General features: G+C 29.2%; 4 protein-coding genes across 7 annotated transcripts in view; all 4 read right to left on the bottom strand.

Annotated features, from left to right (window-relative positions):
- LOC127072230 (B-box type zinc finger protein ncl-1-like) overlaps nucleotides 1-9,527 on the bottom strand; it is a 15,150-nt gene extending 5,623 nt beyond the window's left edge. Inside the window, exons 1-9 of the mRNA XM_051012491.1 lie at nucleotides 8,047-9,527; nucleotides 7,602-7,933; nucleotides 7,315-7,519; nucleotides 6,744-7,242; nucleotides 6,472-6,642; nucleotides 6,132-6,382; nucleotides 5,684-6,041; nucleotides 5,363-5,595; nucleotides 1-5,234 (exon numbers count right to left, since the gene is read on the bottom strand). The exon at nucleotides 1-5,234 is cut by the window's left edge and continues 5,623 nt beyond it. Coding sequence (XP_050868448.1) covers nucleotides 5,130-5,234; nucleotides 5,363-5,595; nucleotides 5,684-6,041; nucleotides 6,132-6,382; nucleotides 6,472-6,642; nucleotides 6,744-7,242; nucleotides 7,315-7,519; nucleotides 7,602-7,933; nucleotides 8,047-8,811 — 2,919 coding nt within the window. The 5' untranslated portion in view covers nucleotides 8,812-9,527 and the 3' untranslated portion in view covers nucleotides 1-5,129. The remainder of the gene's footprint in view (nucleotides 5,235-5,362; nucleotides 5,596-5,683; nucleotides 6,042-6,131; nucleotides 6,383-6,471; nucleotides 6,643-6,743; nucleotides 7,243-7,314; nucleotides 7,520-7,601; nucleotides 7,934-8,046) is intronic.
- A 608-nt stretch (nucleotides 9,528-10,135) lies between these two features.
- LOC127072163 (zinc finger protein 614-like) lies at nucleotides 10,136-13,662 on the bottom strand. Of its 4 annotated transcripts, none has more exons than XM_051012397.1 (6): nucleotides 12,190-13,661; nucleotides 11,935-12,111; nucleotides 11,782-11,867; nucleotides 11,391-11,706; nucleotides 10,981-11,084; nucleotides 10,136-10,906 (listed from the first exon to the last, which is right to left on the bottom strand). In XM_051012397.1, the coding sequence occupies exons 1-6, from the start codon at nucleotides 13,160-13,162 to the stop codon at nucleotides 10,220-10,222; spliced, it is 2,343 nt and encodes a 780-aa protein (XP_050868354.1). In that variant the 5' UTR covers nucleotides 13,163-13,661; the 3' UTR covers nucleotides 10,136-10,219. The 4 variants fall into 4 exon arrangements, with proteins under 4 accessions (XP_050868354.1, XP_050868355.1, XP_050868353.1 ...); XM_051012398.1 differs by having other exon boundaries at nucleotides 12,481-13,660; XM_051012396.1 differs by having other exon boundaries at nucleotides 11,782-11,852; nucleotides 11,935-13,662.
- An 80-nt stretch (nucleotides 13,663-13,742) lies between these two features.
- On the bottom strand, nucleotides 13,743-14,962 carry LOC127072183 (follicle cell protein 3C-1). Its single transcript, XM_051012426.1, has 4 exons — nucleotides 14,712-14,962; nucleotides 14,350-14,619; nucleotides 14,174-14,245; nucleotides 13,743-13,945 (listed from the first exon to the last, which is right to left on the bottom strand). Exons 2-4 carry the CDS (start codon nucleotides 14,611-14,613, stop codon nucleotides 13,835-13,837), a joined length of 447 nt encoding a protein of 148 aa, XP_050868383.1. The 5' UTR covers nucleotides 14,614-14,619; nucleotides 14,712-14,962; the 3' UTR covers nucleotides 13,743-13,834.
- A 440-nt stretch (nucleotides 14,963-15,402) lies between these two features.
- On the bottom strand, nucleotides 15,403-16,554 carry LOC127072182 (armadillo repeat-containing protein 7). Its single transcript, XM_051012425.1, has 4 exons — nucleotides 16,349-16,554; nucleotides 16,138-16,261; nucleotides 15,886-16,053; nucleotides 15,403-15,795 (listed from the first exon to the last, which is right to left on the bottom strand). Exons 1-4 carry the CDS (start codon nucleotides 16,400-16,402, stop codon nucleotides 15,491-15,493), a joined length of 651 nt encoding a protein of 216 aa, XP_050868382.1. The 5' UTR covers nucleotides 16,403-16,554; the 3' UTR covers nucleotides 15,403-15,490.
- Nucleotides 16,555-16,610: the final 56 nt, after the last annotated feature.

Here is a 16,610-nt window from a genome sequence, read left to right as displayed (position 1 = left end):
TCGTTTTCTCTCTATCTTTTTCTTCTCTAATATCCTTCGTGTATATATTTTATATATTTTATATATATACATATATATATATATATATGCACGCGTGTAACACGTATCATACACACACGCACGCATGCACGCACACACGCACACACATACATACACACACATATACGTGTATAGCGCGTGACGCAATTTTCAAAATGAGGAACATATTTCCGTGATACGTAGTAACAATTTTTCATCGTTTATTATCCTATTTGTAGGATCACGAAGTTCTTTTTAAGAGCGGTTTGATCTTTCCTTTTTCTCTTTATCTTTATCCTTTATATTTTCATTTTTTTATTTCTTTTTATCTTGTAAATGCTCTCGACGTCTCGAACCTTTACATCGTCAGCAGAGATCTCTCGTTAGTTTATCGATTTCTTTTTGTTTCTCTTTTTTTATTTTTTTTCTTTTTTTCTAAATCATTTGATATTATCAATCTGTGAACGGTATCAATATTTTCTTATCGAAATTGCGAAAAAAAATATATATATATTTTTTTTCAAACGACGATCTCTTTCAAAAACGAGAACTCGAGATATATGTATTCGATATTTCTATATTTTCCAAAGGATTGCGATATCGCCTGATTTTTCTATTTTTTTTCTTTTTTTTTTTCTTTTTTTTGAATCTCCTTTTAATACTCCCGCTCTATTTTCTTTTATATATATACGTATACCATTATACATATAGCACGACAATCAAAAATAATTTCAGAGAATTTTTAACGCAAGTCATAGAAACAATAATATAATAATTAATAATAATAATAATTAATCATAATTAATAATAATAATAATTGTTGCAATAGTTAAAAGTAGTAATTGTTGAGTGTGTAAATAAGTCAATAAATCACCGTAGAGATTTGTTGTTCAATTTGTAGAAGTATATAGAGTAATAAAAGAGTTAAGAAATTTAAATCACACTTATAGTCTTCACTCGCGACAAGTAACGAAAATAATATAATTAAAATCTATATACTCATTAATTAATCTATGTGTAATAGTCGGACCATGATCTTGATAGTCTCTCTGTTGTTTTCTTTTTTCTCAATATACAATGATTATTCTTATGGTTAAGCGCGACAAAGTATAAACATTATCGAACAAAACCTGAAAAATTTATTTGTATTCCCTTGTCTCTCGAAATAATTGTATGTATATATATGTATATATATATATATATATGTATGTATGTATGTATGTATGTATGTATGTATGTATGTATGTATGTATGTATGTATGTATGTATGTATGTATGTATGTATGTATATATGTACGTAAAGGAGCCCCGTACTTTATTAAAATACGTTGGAAGTTATTATGCTGAATAAAAGCCATCATTGCTGAAGCGATATACAGAACCTATTTTCTCAGGTGCAAGAGATGTTCAATTCAATTAATGGTAATTGCCTAATCGCTAACAGTGTCAATATAGGGTAAGTTTTTTTTTTCAATATTATTATTATTATTCTTTCTTTTTTGTTTGGTTGTTTGTTTGTTTAACAATATGTATGTAAGCAAAAATTTATCAATTACGTAGAAGAATGACTATATAATTCTATACATATTTAGGATAATAAGACCTTTGAGATTGTAAAAATCATCAAAAAATCTATCACAATTACCATCCATGTAACAATGAATTCTCTCTCGTTTCATTCTCTTTGTGTATGTTTTATTTTTATTTATTCTTTCATTTCTTTTTTTTAATCTTTTTTCTTTTTCTTTTTCTCACATTTCTTTGTTTTTTTTTCTTTTTTTATTTATTATTATTATTGTATGTGTAATTCAAACATCAAGGCAAATAAGGGGTAAATTTTAACAGTGGCCTAAATTAGCCAAGTAGTCTTCCACAGATAAAAGTATGTAAATAGAGTAAATCTATACTAAAATATTCAAATATATATAAGGTGTGAGCGTAATATATAATAATTTTTTGTGAGGTAAAAGATCCTCTCTCATGTTTGTAATGGTCATCCATTCGTGTTATGCTATATATGAGTTGTTAAAATTACTGGCAAAAAATTTGCAACATATATTTCTTATTTTGAATATCTCCTCACTTTCTTTTTTTCTTTACTTTTTTTTTTCTTCTTCTCATATTTAATATACCATATTTGAGGCAATTGATGACATCATGGACATGTACTGTCTGTCATTGTATTCGACAAGCATTCCCTTTTATGTATACAATGCCAAAACACAATGCAACAATGTCAATTGTTCTCTCATTGGTACTTCTAATTTATATTTACCTAGCAACAACATCAGAGACTCTTTAAGGACACAACTTATCCTGAAGATACTATTATCACAGGCATTATTTATATAACTCTGCTAATCACGACTATTAAATATATCAGAATTAGTTTGATGTATATAATGTGTAGCTTTTTTATGCATATTTAGTGTGTATATGTATATGTGTGTGTGAAAAACTTCTAAAGATACCAGAGACAATTTTACGGCTGATCAGTGTGCACGCTAACGTCTATGTTTTTTTATATTTTCCTCTATTATAAATATTTATGTTTTCCGTCTGTCTATCGATATATATTAACTGTCTCTTTATCCTGTCCGTGTATATGTATATGTGCGTGTGTGTATATATATATATGTGTATAATACGTGCCGTGTATGCCGCGACCAACTATCTTCGTGTGTGTATGTGTGTTTGTGTGTGCATATATATATAACGTACACACGCATAATGTTTTTTTTTAAGATTCTGCGCATGTATATGTATATGTGTATATATATCTATACATATACACACACACATATATATAGGCTTCGTGCAGTCCACTACATATATCGACATCTTATACGCAAACGTTTAAGAGTAATAGTTTCTCGTCATGTGATACTTGTCTTTCCAATTTTCCCTACACAAGTTATTTACTTTATAGTAGCAATCCATTAGGTGGTTGGGGGGTGGGCACGTGAGTAGGGGTGGGGGTAATAGCGCTGATAACTTTTAGTGTGTGCAAACATTACCTATAAGAAAGCTATATATTCAAGTATAAATATATACTATGTATATATGTATATGGATGTGCTACGTATGATTTGGTTTGGCAAAAAATAATATTTGTAAACAAATATTATTGTAGACAATATAATAACATGGTGTGTGTGTGTAGCGATCTGCCAAATATTTAATATACATGCTGTATACACATATGTAGCATTTTTAGTTCAATCAAATCTTAAGGCTGATCATGTAAACAACCCTAAAAAATATGTGAATTTCTATATATGTATGCGCTTTTATGTGGAATTTCTCTTTTATGTGGATCTCATATTTTATATACATAAATAGAAGTTGTTTAGCAAACTGTACGTTAGTTACTTTTTTTTTTTACATAGGTAAAGAGTATCGCTCTTATGTGATACCATTGGTATATTTACTTATACGAACCTTGTATTTAATAATACATTACATAGAATCATTTTCACATATTGTAGAATAGGAAAATGTTCTCTGTAACTTCATAACAAATACATACACATGTTAATGGATGCAATCGTTCGTTAGCACCACAAACCAGTAATTCATATACGCATATATATATATATACATATATATATACACACACATATATATAAATATATATACATATATATATACGCACGTAGGCGCATACACATATATTTGTACTTTATATATATTTATATAAAATACAAATAAATAAAAAAAATATATATATGCGTATGTGTATTTTTGTGTGTATATAGTATTATTTAATGACTGATATATATGACTCATATTATGATAAATGTCATATATTTCTGTGAGAGATGGACCATAATAAAGCATCCTGAGTAAATATTGTATAACCATTATGTACCTCACCTAATTTTAACAATGCACAAATGGAATCTACTCAAGTGGCAAGTCTAAATAGTTATCTTCACTCTTTATGCTTTAAAATATGTTCTGCAAGATGTTTTTTTTTCTTTTCTTGTCTTCTTATAAGTAACTAAATTGTTTGATTTTCAACGTACCATAAGTTAATTTTTGTCGACACATTAACTTTATATAACGCATTCTCAACAATCGTGACACAAACACGCAGGATACGTGATTGATTTGCAAAATCTCGTGTTCTATCTCGTAGCCCAAGAGTTGTCCTTAAATTTGCGACTCTGAGACTTAATACGTTACGATATGAGAGAAGCAGGAGAATACTATGAACTACTACCTCTGAAGCATGCAATATCTTTTTCGTCGGTTCATTAAGCACAGAAACTTTGATGCTCACAAGGAGATGTATAGTCTGCACATGTCATTTTTCGTTATCTACAAACTTATAATTGTCAAAAGAAAAAGAGAAAGAGAGAGAGAGAGAGAGAGAGAGAGAGAGAAAAAAAAACAAAACAAAACCTACGAGAACAGTCTAATATATCCCCGTATTTTCATTATATACATTCCTTGAGATACTTTGATCTAATAAAGAAGACGAAAAAGCCTTTTCATCGGATTAATCAAACCCAAGACCAAGAGAGTAGCGCCTTATTTCAAGCACAAATCCTAAATCGTGATAGTGCTCATAGTAGGAGACTAGAATTTGATTTGTAAACACACTTAAAATACTGACGTGTCAAAAACTATGGTACAACGACCTATTTTGACGAAAGGCCATTGTAAAATTGCTTCTCTACTAAAGCAACTTCGATTGATTGACTTCGGTCAGCGCAACACACTGCATCGTTATTATTTTTGTTTTTTTTTTGTTTTTCTTTTGTTTGTTTTCCTTTAACATGTTTTTGCTTAATTATATAATTTACTCTGGCAGTTTACCAAATGCAACTCGCTACATTACTATGATATCGATTGGTCGGAAATATACATTTACCTTTTCTCCTTTCAATGTTGGTACTTTCATAGAAGAGGGACGCATTATACTTTTTACAACTATTAAAGCTGCATGCTGCACTTGTTTCTATTGCTTTGATAGGCCCAATATTTAAATAGTTTAGTATCTTGGGCATGCCTTTTTTGCTTATCCTTCGTTGAAAACAGAGCAGTTCCAATAGAAGCTCCCTTATTGAAGAAAGTAGTGATATTATTATATTTCTTTTTTCACTTCATACTATGTAAAGAGTGTTCAGCACAAGGACATGATGATTGTTTTTAGCCAGCGTTACTATGTATCCTTCCGAGGTTATTTTCAGGCCACAACATCGAGATACCTATCAATGTTTATATCAATGTTTATACTGATCAATGTTAAAATACATGGTTTACAGTAGATGACGCAAACCAATTGCATACAGAAAATATCTGCATAAAGCATTTTTTAAGTTATTGATAATCTTACCTTAACATATGGACACTCGAATTCCGAAATTAAAGAACCATCCCTTGAAAAGACAGCTACATGGAATCGATTACCATGTGAATCTCCAATCAAAACATCCCCAGCATCACTAATATCAATCCCGTTTGGAAAGTTTGTTATGTTCTCGCAGCCAATACGACGCAAGAATTTTCCATCTTCGTTAAATACAACAACACAATGCCCTTTGAAATCGCAAACGAAATATTCTTTTCCTGTGAAAGATATATCGATATTAATCAAATATTAATATACACTATTTTATCTTTACATAACAGGAAATATTTGTAATAGTGCATTTACCACTGATAGCAATATCACTTGGTTCTCTCATGTAATCGCTGCAATCGAACCACCTAAGGAGGGCACCTGTATCACTGATGACAAATACAGTTGGTGATACACTATCGACTGCTACAATCTGACCTTGACTCGTAACAGCTAAACCAGCTACAATGTCGATGTAACGAATGGCAATCTTTTTTATAAAATGGCCGTTTTTAGTAAATATTTGCATCCTAGATCGTTCATTTCCACGATCGCATACAACAAATTTTCCACTATTTCGCATAACTGCTACTTTTCTTGGATACCACAACTGACCCTCTTCTTTACCAGGAACACCAAATTGAAATTTGAATGTACCAGTCTTCTCAAAAATCTATCATTTGAAAATGAATACACAATGAATATATATAACCTGTCGTTTTATATTATAAATAATATCTAATTTTGTATTCTTTTTATATACCTGTATCCTGTGATTATTAGTGTCTGCAACTATGATATCTTCGTCTGTACCCAAGCAAAATCCATGTGGTGAATTAAATTGTCCTTTACTAGGACCTAACTGGCCAAATTTACTTCGAATTTGCATTGGAGTTAATTTTGGATTGTTAGAACGCGGATGTGCATAGTTTCCACTTCCTGCACCAGTTACATTGGCAACTGGATTACCTACTACTACAGGCATATTATGCATTGTATCACCTATAAGATCGTCTGAAATACAAATGTATATGTATATGTATAATCGCTATAACGAAATATTATTCTAATATTATATTATGGAAGAATAAAAGTAAATTTACCAGCACCCTGTGAGAGTATAGGAGATGTGGAGGATGAAAGTGATTGAAAACCACCATTTAAAAGACTGTTGGCAGTTAAAGTGCTCAAGTTAGGCGCATCAACAATACCAGGGGAAGGCCCACGTCCTAATACCAAACCTCCACTACCATTAATTGTTGCACTTCCTAAATCTGTAGACATTTAAATTTAATATAATACAATTTATTCGAAAATATGTGTATATAAGGAAATGATTCATGATAAATAAAAGAAATAATCATTCTTTCCTCACCTTGATTGCCAAGAGTATTTCCTAATTTTGCAAGAGCTTGCAAATTATTGATGGCATGATTTGTAGAGTTCAAATCTCCAGCAAATAAATCTGCTAGTGCGAAGGAAGGAGTGGGACTTGGATTAGAGCTAGGTCCAATTACACCAGTATCACTAACAATTTCTACCTTTTCGGCTAAACTAGCTAATTGTTGTAAATTATATTCTTGAATACTGGTCAAACCATGAATAGGGCCTGGTGGAAGAGAGACAGGTGGTGGTGGTGGTGGAATATTTTGAGGACTAGATGTAGGTGGAATAACAAATGAAGGTTCACCTTCAAACGAGGATTGCATAGAGGCAGGAAGTGAAATGGGAGAACTTGTACTAATTGTACTGGAACAACTTATTGAAGTATGAACGATTTGTTGAGTAGAGGAAACTCCTGGCATGTTTGATTTTATTTCTGGAAGAATTTTTGTTATTGGTGTACTCTCTGTATGAAATTTACCAAACACCTCCTGGAGAAAAACAAAAAAATATATTATCTTTAGATTAGAATAAGGACAAATATATAGTAACTTTTCAAATACCTTTACAGTTTTCTCAAATTGACTATAATCTGTTTGGAACTCTATACAAAATGTGATGTTAGGACTTGGGGTATTTTTTATTAAATGTAACAGTTGTGCTCCTACTATACGACGAAGAGCTAATATTTCCACTGTATCTCCATGTTCCAAAAGCCTAGATGTAAAGCGGCAGGCATCATCTATTTTTTCTGCAGTTTTTGCAACACTATCAAAAATAGATATTCTAAAATATATACATACGAACTTCGTATTTGTAATTAATTTAAAACAAATATAATTAAACCTACTTATGGAAAGTATCCATTATTTCAAGTTCTCTTTCTGAATGTAGTTTTTCAAGTTCTTCTAAAGCATTGTCTCGATATTTCTCTAAAATAGCTTTGTAACTTTGGAAAGTTTCTATTATTAAATCCTTTGCTTGATCACGTTGCATTTGCAATTCACTAAGTGCATTTTCTAACTGTGTTGTAACTTGATCGCAGTCCTTGATTTTTGCTTTACTTTCAGACATTAAACTCAATAATTCTTCCTTTTCACGTGGTTCTGCATCAGCTAGTCTCTCATAATGATGATCTGGTGCTTTGTGCTCAACAAGAAGACATTCATTACAGATCGGTTCCTAATGACAATTAAATAACTTGAATAACAATAATTCTATCATTTTTTACATAGAAAAATTATATAAATTATATCAAAAATATATATGTTTTAGAACTAGAAAAACTCAATTACCTGACACGTATAGCAATAGAACTTCATATTTTCGGCAGGATGATATTCACAAAAAATAGGTTTATGTATTGGAATAGTTTCATTTGATTTCTTTAAATCCTCAAATGCAATGACTTTATGACTTTCAAAGCAGCGCATGAACTGATGTGCCGTATTACAATTCGGACAGAGAAAATTGGCACAATCTGAGCAACGTGCAACTGCATTTTCTTTAGCCTTGCAAGAGGTACAGAGCACTGCCATATTTTCAATCGCAAACATGTCAAGTATATTAGTTAATACATAATCACAAGTGAGAGATGCGGCGCCTTTAGAACTAACGGAAGTTTCTTGATGGCATAAGGGACATTCAAGTATAGATTCTACCTTTGAATCTCCAGCTCCATCCATAAGGAGCTTATCTAAACAACCTTCGCAAAATACATGGAGACAAGATAGTACCCGTGGTGAGCATAATTTGCTCATGCACAAAGTGCATTGTTGATCTCCTATTTTGCCATTACTACAGGTTATCTCTTCAAGTGCATCACCAGAACTGCTACTATTGTTATAACCTGTAACGGTATTAACACTTCGTTCACCGAATAAATCCCCACTATCAAGTTCTTCTTTTCCAGTAATACCAGCAGTAACTGGTACCGAAGCTGTTCCCGAGGGAACAGCTATCGTGGATGATGCCATCCTACACTTCGTTGAACTTTTAATGTTATCTATTGTTCTTTCGATTTTCTTCTTAATCGTTCGCTCAGATGATTTATATCTCATAAAGCAAGTAAATAATGCACGAGTTTCTTTATATATTCTCTTGTTAACAAGTTCTGGGCGCTTAAAATCGTTTAACGTTACGACCCTTTTAGATTTTCTTAAACGTTATATAGTAGAGCTACAAAAATAGTATCGCAAAATCTAAATCATAAGATGTAATTTCTGAAATATCCCGTCATCGATCGGCAAAAACAAAACACTTCGTCGCCATAGGCGTCACGATGACATAAACAACGTAAGCTGCACCGGAGACTCAACCGTAGTGCGCACTGAAAAAATCGAATAACGTCCGTGCTGATGTGTGCGGATAACGATTTCTTGTCAATAATTTTTGGTCCACGATCACCCAAATTTTTCGTCGATGTTATTTTTAATAAGAAATATTTAAATACTCTAAGAGACACACCCCTTGAATTTCTCTAATTTATCCTTATTATTTATACTATACACCTTTACACTTCACTCATTCACTTTATGATACCCAGTATAGAGCATATTATCTCGTGTCAAGTTTTCAATAGATTCAACTTATTAGAGCGTCACGTATCAAGAATACATATAAACATTATCGAATATAACGTTTTACACTTCCTTATCTTCCACGGCAATTATTATATTTTCCAAAGTTATATATGATTAAAGCGTAAATATTTCCAACTATTTTATACGTGGAACAAACGAACAAATCATTCGAACCGAGAGGAGATCACCTCCTGAGTGTAGGAGGACTAGAAATAATTGATACGTTGATGGGAAACTCCTAACAAATTATTCCTTTCAGGTTCCTTCGCCATTTTCTATAAAGTGATATGCTCATTGGCTGAAGTATAAATATTCGACCAATCAAAATGGAGCATATATCGAATACACAATAAGGTGAATTCTTTTCGTCCAATCATGTTCGAAAGATGTTTTAATCAAATGTGATTGTGTAGTTAAGTGTTTATTGATGCGTACGCCCACGTTTAAAATGATCTGCAATTTATACTTTTTAATAGATACATGTTCTGTAATCCTTATGAATTAATCGATTTCTGATTTTGAATTTTATTAATAATAAGCGATGCTTCGATATAAAGAAAAATCAATGATTAAATTACATAATTTTTTCTCTTTGTTTAGTTCTACTAAAAAAATTACCCAAACCATTCTCTATTGTATTGTTCCATTTTAAACCCATCGCGGTATTTTTCAAAATAGGAATCAGGTTCTTAAGTACGATTTATATAAGATTAAAAATATTCTTCCAAAAATGTTCTGATTTAAAGTTAAATAATAATTATCATATACTTAACCTATTCTATATATAATAAATAAATCCCACTTTTAAGTAAGCTAATAATATATTTGTTTATTAACGATTTACGATCAAAAAGTATACTGTATATTTTAAAACATCTCTACCTTCTTATTTTTTATCTATACTATAAAGTAATTGTTTTAACGATTCTTCATTTATTGTTTCAAAAGAACACCTGATGTTATCATCAGTGGTATATGTTTCTTCTACATCTGTATGAATTATATTTTCATTTATATTTTCCGAAGGATGTCTAAAATTACTAAATAATGGCTGTGAAATGTTTTTTGATATAGGAGAAGAAAGTCTTAAATGTTCCATTCCAGACGTAGGTGATGATAAATCATTTTCTAATGGTGACATTACTAATGAGAAAAAATCTGTAGTATCTTGTACATTGTTTCTGTTATCTGATAATAATTTATCAGAATGATTTGTAGAACTTTTTGAGTTGAGATTTTTGGAATTATCAGAATTCCACCCATCTTCGCTTGAATTTTTATTTGTCTCTTTTGTTTTTGCAAAATTTGCTTCTTCTTCGTTTTCAAGATCTGATTCTCTTGTTAACACAGTTTGACCTTGAGCATTTATTATAAGAACAAATTTATTATCTTTATTGTTAATACCATTTAGTATTTGCTTTATGTGTTGCGAAGAATTAGTTTCTTGCAAATGATTCGCTTCATTGCAATTTTCTTGTGCAATTGATATCACAGCTGACGTTTGAACTATTTCATTTGATTGCTGTTGAGCACTGGATTGTTGTACTGGACATTTATGCGTTCGCTGGCTTACCTAAATAATTTTAATTATGCACAAATATTATTCATATTAATCAAATGTTATTAATTTTATTTTACATTACTTACTTTATATCTAAAACTTTTTCCACACATTGTACATGTGTAAGGCATAACACCTGTGTGAATTCTACGATGTACTAGATAAGACACGCGTTGTCGAAAACATTTTCCTATAAAAAAAATATAGATATAATCTAAAATTAATGTCTAGCTGAAAATCAATAATATAATACTATATAAAATATCATATGAAGTAACAGAAACAAAAGTTTACAGAAACTTTACCTTGATTTGTTAACTCATGCATCACACTGTAATGTTATAGGTACAATGTGAATAAAATGACCCATATTAGATTGTTAGTAAAAACTGTAAATAGTAAAGCACATTATATTTATAATCGATTATAAATTTTATAAAAAGTACATATTATTTAAAACAAGCAATACACTATTATATTTATCAAATATATTTACCACAAGTTTCACATGCAAAAGGTTTTTCTCCTGTATGAATTCGTTCATGATTGTGTAATGTAGAGAGTTCTTTAAATGATCTACCACAAGTAGTACACATATGTGGTTTGTCATCTTTATGGTACAATCTATGTTTGTGATATGACTGTTGAAAAGTAAATGTTTTATCACAAATGTTACATTTATATGGCATTTCACCTGAATGTAATCTTTTATGTTTTTTCAAAAAATACTTTGTTGTGAACATTTTACTACAGACATCACATTCCCATTGTTTGCCTTCATGTGTTTTCAAATGTTGTATAACATGCTGTTCCTATTTTATTAATACGAAAATTGAATATATTTTCATATCTTATTTTTTATAATTTTTTTTAATAATTAAACTTACTTTTTTAAAATTTTTCCCACAAGTAGGACAATTATATCCATTATTATTAATTCCCATTGATGCGTCTCCATCTTTTGATAAAAAACCTATATAATATTATGATAAGCAATTTTTAATATATAGAAGAAAAATTTAATATTAAATAATGTTTACCCCAATTATGACCAATATGTGCTACTCTCATATGTATCATTAAACTGCCACGCATTTTGAAAACTTTAGAACACAAATGACAAGAATAACTTTTTAACAAGTTCTCAGATGTAACATTAAAATTTTGTTCATCAACCATATGAATTAATTGTTTATGCAAAATAAGTATGTTATGATCTGGAAAGTGGAAGCCACATATATTACATCTTTCAGTCTTTTCCTTTAAAATCTTAAGATTTGATATTATTTTTTCACCATTTACATTCTGATCTAATTTTTCTTCTACAATTGAATGAGTTAAGGTTTTTTTATGATCATCTAAATGTTGTTTATTATTTATTTCTGATGATAAAACATTAGCATTTTCCGACATTGTCATAACATGTGGAAAACTAATGATCAAATTATTTTTTAGATTATATTGATCATTATTGATTTCTGTTTGCTTTAACATAATCTCTTGAGTTTCATCAGAGCATAATGATAATTCTTTTTTTGTTGTGGAATGTTGATTACACACTTGTGATAAATTTTCTATCCAAATACCTTCTAGTTTGTTCATCTCTCTTGGTTGTGAATTTCTCTCTTGTATATTACTATTTTTGTAGCCATCTTCCAAACAACTTGTTTTCGATAACTCACTTATTACTTCTGATGTATCATGTTGTGATTCTAAAAACAATCTATTATTTTGTTTATTATACAAACATTCATTTGTATTTGTATTTTGACAAAGTTGATCAGATAATTGTATAACTTGTGAACTCTCATTAAATGAGCCTTCATTTTGTACTTTAGTTTGTGAATTCACCATCAATGTTTTATTTATACTATTTGAAATGGTATAAGAAGATTGTGTTGTATGATCTATATCACAACAGTTTTTACTTTTATCTTTTTTATTATAACTTTGACCTGTATCTACGGTCTCCTTATGTAATAGATTCCAGTCATGAAGGACATTCTTAACTTGGACATTTTGATTACAGATCTCATTATTATCTACATTAATATTAATAGGTTTTGATAATTGTATTGAATTATCATTTATATTTATAGTATGTCCAAATAGATGTATAGTCAATTTATCTATACCAACTAATACTTCATTACATACAGGACACATAAGTGGTCTAGTAGCTACACTTACAAGGCCTGCTCGTAAAGCATCTAAAGTTGAAAAACTGGGTTGAGAACATAAAGGACATGCTAAAAGACGAGCACACATATTTTAAAGCTTTATGATATTAAATATCTGAAAGTGTGCTTTAAAATTTTCTCTCTTGTTTTATTACGTTATATTATTTTATATCATTTTCCAATTGTAAAATTCACTTTTTCTTGTTTACATAAAGATCTTATTATCTTTTTTACTAGCTTTGATCAAAGAAAATATCTAATAGTTTCACGTTTTTGATTATTCACTTAATTTTCTCTACAAGAAAGATATAAATATACAACGTAAAATTAATCTATAATACACATAATCAGAGATCAGATCAATTAATCCAATTTAAAATTAATATTATAGATTAGAAACACAATTATCGTGGTTATACTTGCACTTGAGCCAATAGAAAAAAATTAAAGCTCAATTATAATGATTCGACAATGCATGTATAATGGAAATAGTCTATTTAATGAGCTATCCATATATACAATCCAGGACAAAATGTTATAACTCAAGTCCTAAATATAGATGAACGAGATTTCGTGTATTTATGTTGAATTCTTTTGCTTTGAGGAGTTGGATGACGATCTTTGGGTTATATTTAGATAAAAGGCGGGATATTTGAAAAAATAATATCTATGAATATGAAAATATTTATTACAAAATATTACATATAAAATATTAAAAATTATTAATATTAATTATCTATATAAATATTTGTATAATTAACTAACCAATAGGACACTTGTAAGAAATCCCATCTTTGCAACAATACTTTCTACCACCAGATAAATTTGTATTGATCCATTTATTTTTACAATTTTGTATGAAAAGATACGCCTATATTAAGCAAAAATTTATTTCAGATATTTGTACTTTTTGACAGTTCAATTAATTATATATATATATATTTATTCAATTATACACACACACACACACACACACACACACACACACACACACACACACACAATTGAATTATACATATATATATAATATTTTTTTTATTATTTCTATTAATATACAATGAATAGAATGTTATACAATTATATAATGCAAACTACTTACTCTTTCTTTCAAACAATCACGATCTATTGCAGCACAAAGTAAATCAGAGCTATTTGGAAGATGTTTTATAATCTGTAATACAGATAAGTAACATTTAATATATTAATCCAATACATGAATTTTTTTATATGTATATATAAACATTAGTTTATTTTAAAGTATCTTTTTCAACTCACCATCTCAAGACATTTATTAATACATTGTCTGTTCCCAAGAGGAGTACAAGGAAACAATTCTGACTGTTCGTGAAGAAGAGCTGGATTCCCTGTAGGCTGTTCTTTAGTACCTTTTTTAAACTGTCCACTTAAAAAGATACCACAAATACATCCAACAGATTCTTCAGATGATGACTCTATGAGATTACTGTTGTTTTCATTGATATCATTTTTTGTATAAACAGTTGACACACATAAAATAATAAAAATAAATTCTAGATACATTTCAAACTGTAATGAAAGATTTATATTAAGTATAATAAAATTACTTTATCCTTTCCTTTCTTAATTATCAAAAGAATTATCTCTATATATTTGTATACCTTCTTGTATTACTTGATAGAAGTCTGAAAAAAGATTGAGAATTCTTTTATGTGTCAACGGAAGTGTATCAGACCAAAATGTTGCAATATATAAAGGACAGGATGGTATTGCTTATTAAGCAAAATTTGTTTATAGTATTATGATTACACATAATAAGACCTACTTTCACTCGCCAGGTAAATTTAGATGTAAAATATAAATAGTTTTTATTGATTTTTTCTTAATATTTTTACATCTATAGAGTAACTATTTAACCCTATCTATTTTTCTTCATAATTAACTTTGCTTCACCCTTTAGAACTATTTGTTCTCCATTTGAAATTAAAGTATACTCACATTTTATAATTTTGCGTACAGATATTATTTGTACTATTATTTCTACAGTATCTCCAACGTAGCACGAATTCGGAAATTTAAGGAATTGTTCTATAACGATTGTACCCGGGCCTGGTAATTTTGTACCAAGTACACCTGACACTAAACCATTAAGTAAAGCTCCATGAACAATATTTTTTTCAGAAGTAATATGTATGGGATTATAATCGTTAGTTAACTGTGCAAAATTTAACACGTCACTACGAGTTATTGTTTTAAAAATTGATACCCGATCTCCAACTTTGAAGTTTGAAGAAAATATCTTGGTAGGAATTTTTGTACAATATTTTTTTATATTATAATAAAAAAGAGAAATTCGTAACATAATTACTTTTTAATTAAAGATATTATAGAATGTATATTATAAATCAATAGAGAATAGATTTATGATACAATATCCCATCTATTTGGCAGATTTATCACTGCTACATATATCATTTTTATCATCAATTTTCTTATTACGTTCTTGGCAATAATCGCTTAAAAATATAATAGCTAAATTTTTTATACGATTATTTGTACTATTAGACAAATCATGCATATGTTTAATAACCATAGGTGAAACTATATCATTTATAAATTCAGGTGTTATTAGGAACATTAACGTTGTAATTGATGATAATATAGTTCCTTCATCATGAGAGTTAAGTAATGATGATACTAATGAAATGCCTTGATTGCGTAAGATGTATGCTTTATTTATTGGATCTGAAAAGTAAAGATCATTTTCATTATTGTGTAAATGAATAACGTCATTGTTGTTATGCTTTTAATATGCTCAAAAGTATAATAACTTACCTAAGCATAAATTACAAATACCTCCTATAGCAAAACGTACAAAAGTAGAATTATCTTCAGATAAAATATGAAGAAATAAATCGATTACTTTAAGCTGCCTTAAATATTCATAATTAATAGGATCGTAAGAAAAATTAACCAAATTTGCCAACACCTGCTCCTTCGCGTCTATTACAAAAAAATATATATATGATATTAATTGAGATAGATAAATCAAAATATTATAACTGATTCAAAATTTCGTCTAATTACCTTTAGAAGAAGTCGTTTTAAATTCATTAATTAAAAGTTTTAAAAAATCATATCGGCCTATGCCACTTTGTCCCGTGCGTCGTATTAATTTCTCTTTGGTTGAAAACATTAAATACTCCAGGTACTAACCAAAATTTATAATAAATATTTTAGATATTCTGGATAATATATTACATTACTTACAAACTACATATAAAACATAATACAATACTTTTTCTTTGATCAAATTTGGTTGAATTCTAATCTGTTTATTTTCCTTTTGCATTACGATTGGTTAATAGAAAGTAATAAATCATGATACATAATAATTAAAAATAAGTTTCTCTAATATTATTGGGTAATAGAATACAAACTGCATAAAATTCAATAGAATGAAAAAATAACTATGAATACGATGATATAGTCCAAGGACATATAAAAATGTAGCTCTTACGTCATTGGTGGACAATGTTGCATAATATGATCGTTGAAAG

Source organism: Vespula vulgaris, chromosome 24 (assembly GCF_905475345.1).
Source record: "Vespula vulgaris chromosome 24, iyVesVulg1.1, whole genome shotgun sequence".
Lineage (NCBI taxonomy): Eukaryota > Metazoa > Arthropoda > Insecta > Hymenoptera > Vespidae > Vespula > Vespula vulgaris.
This window is presented reverse-complemented; position numbering and strand designations above follow the sequence as displayed.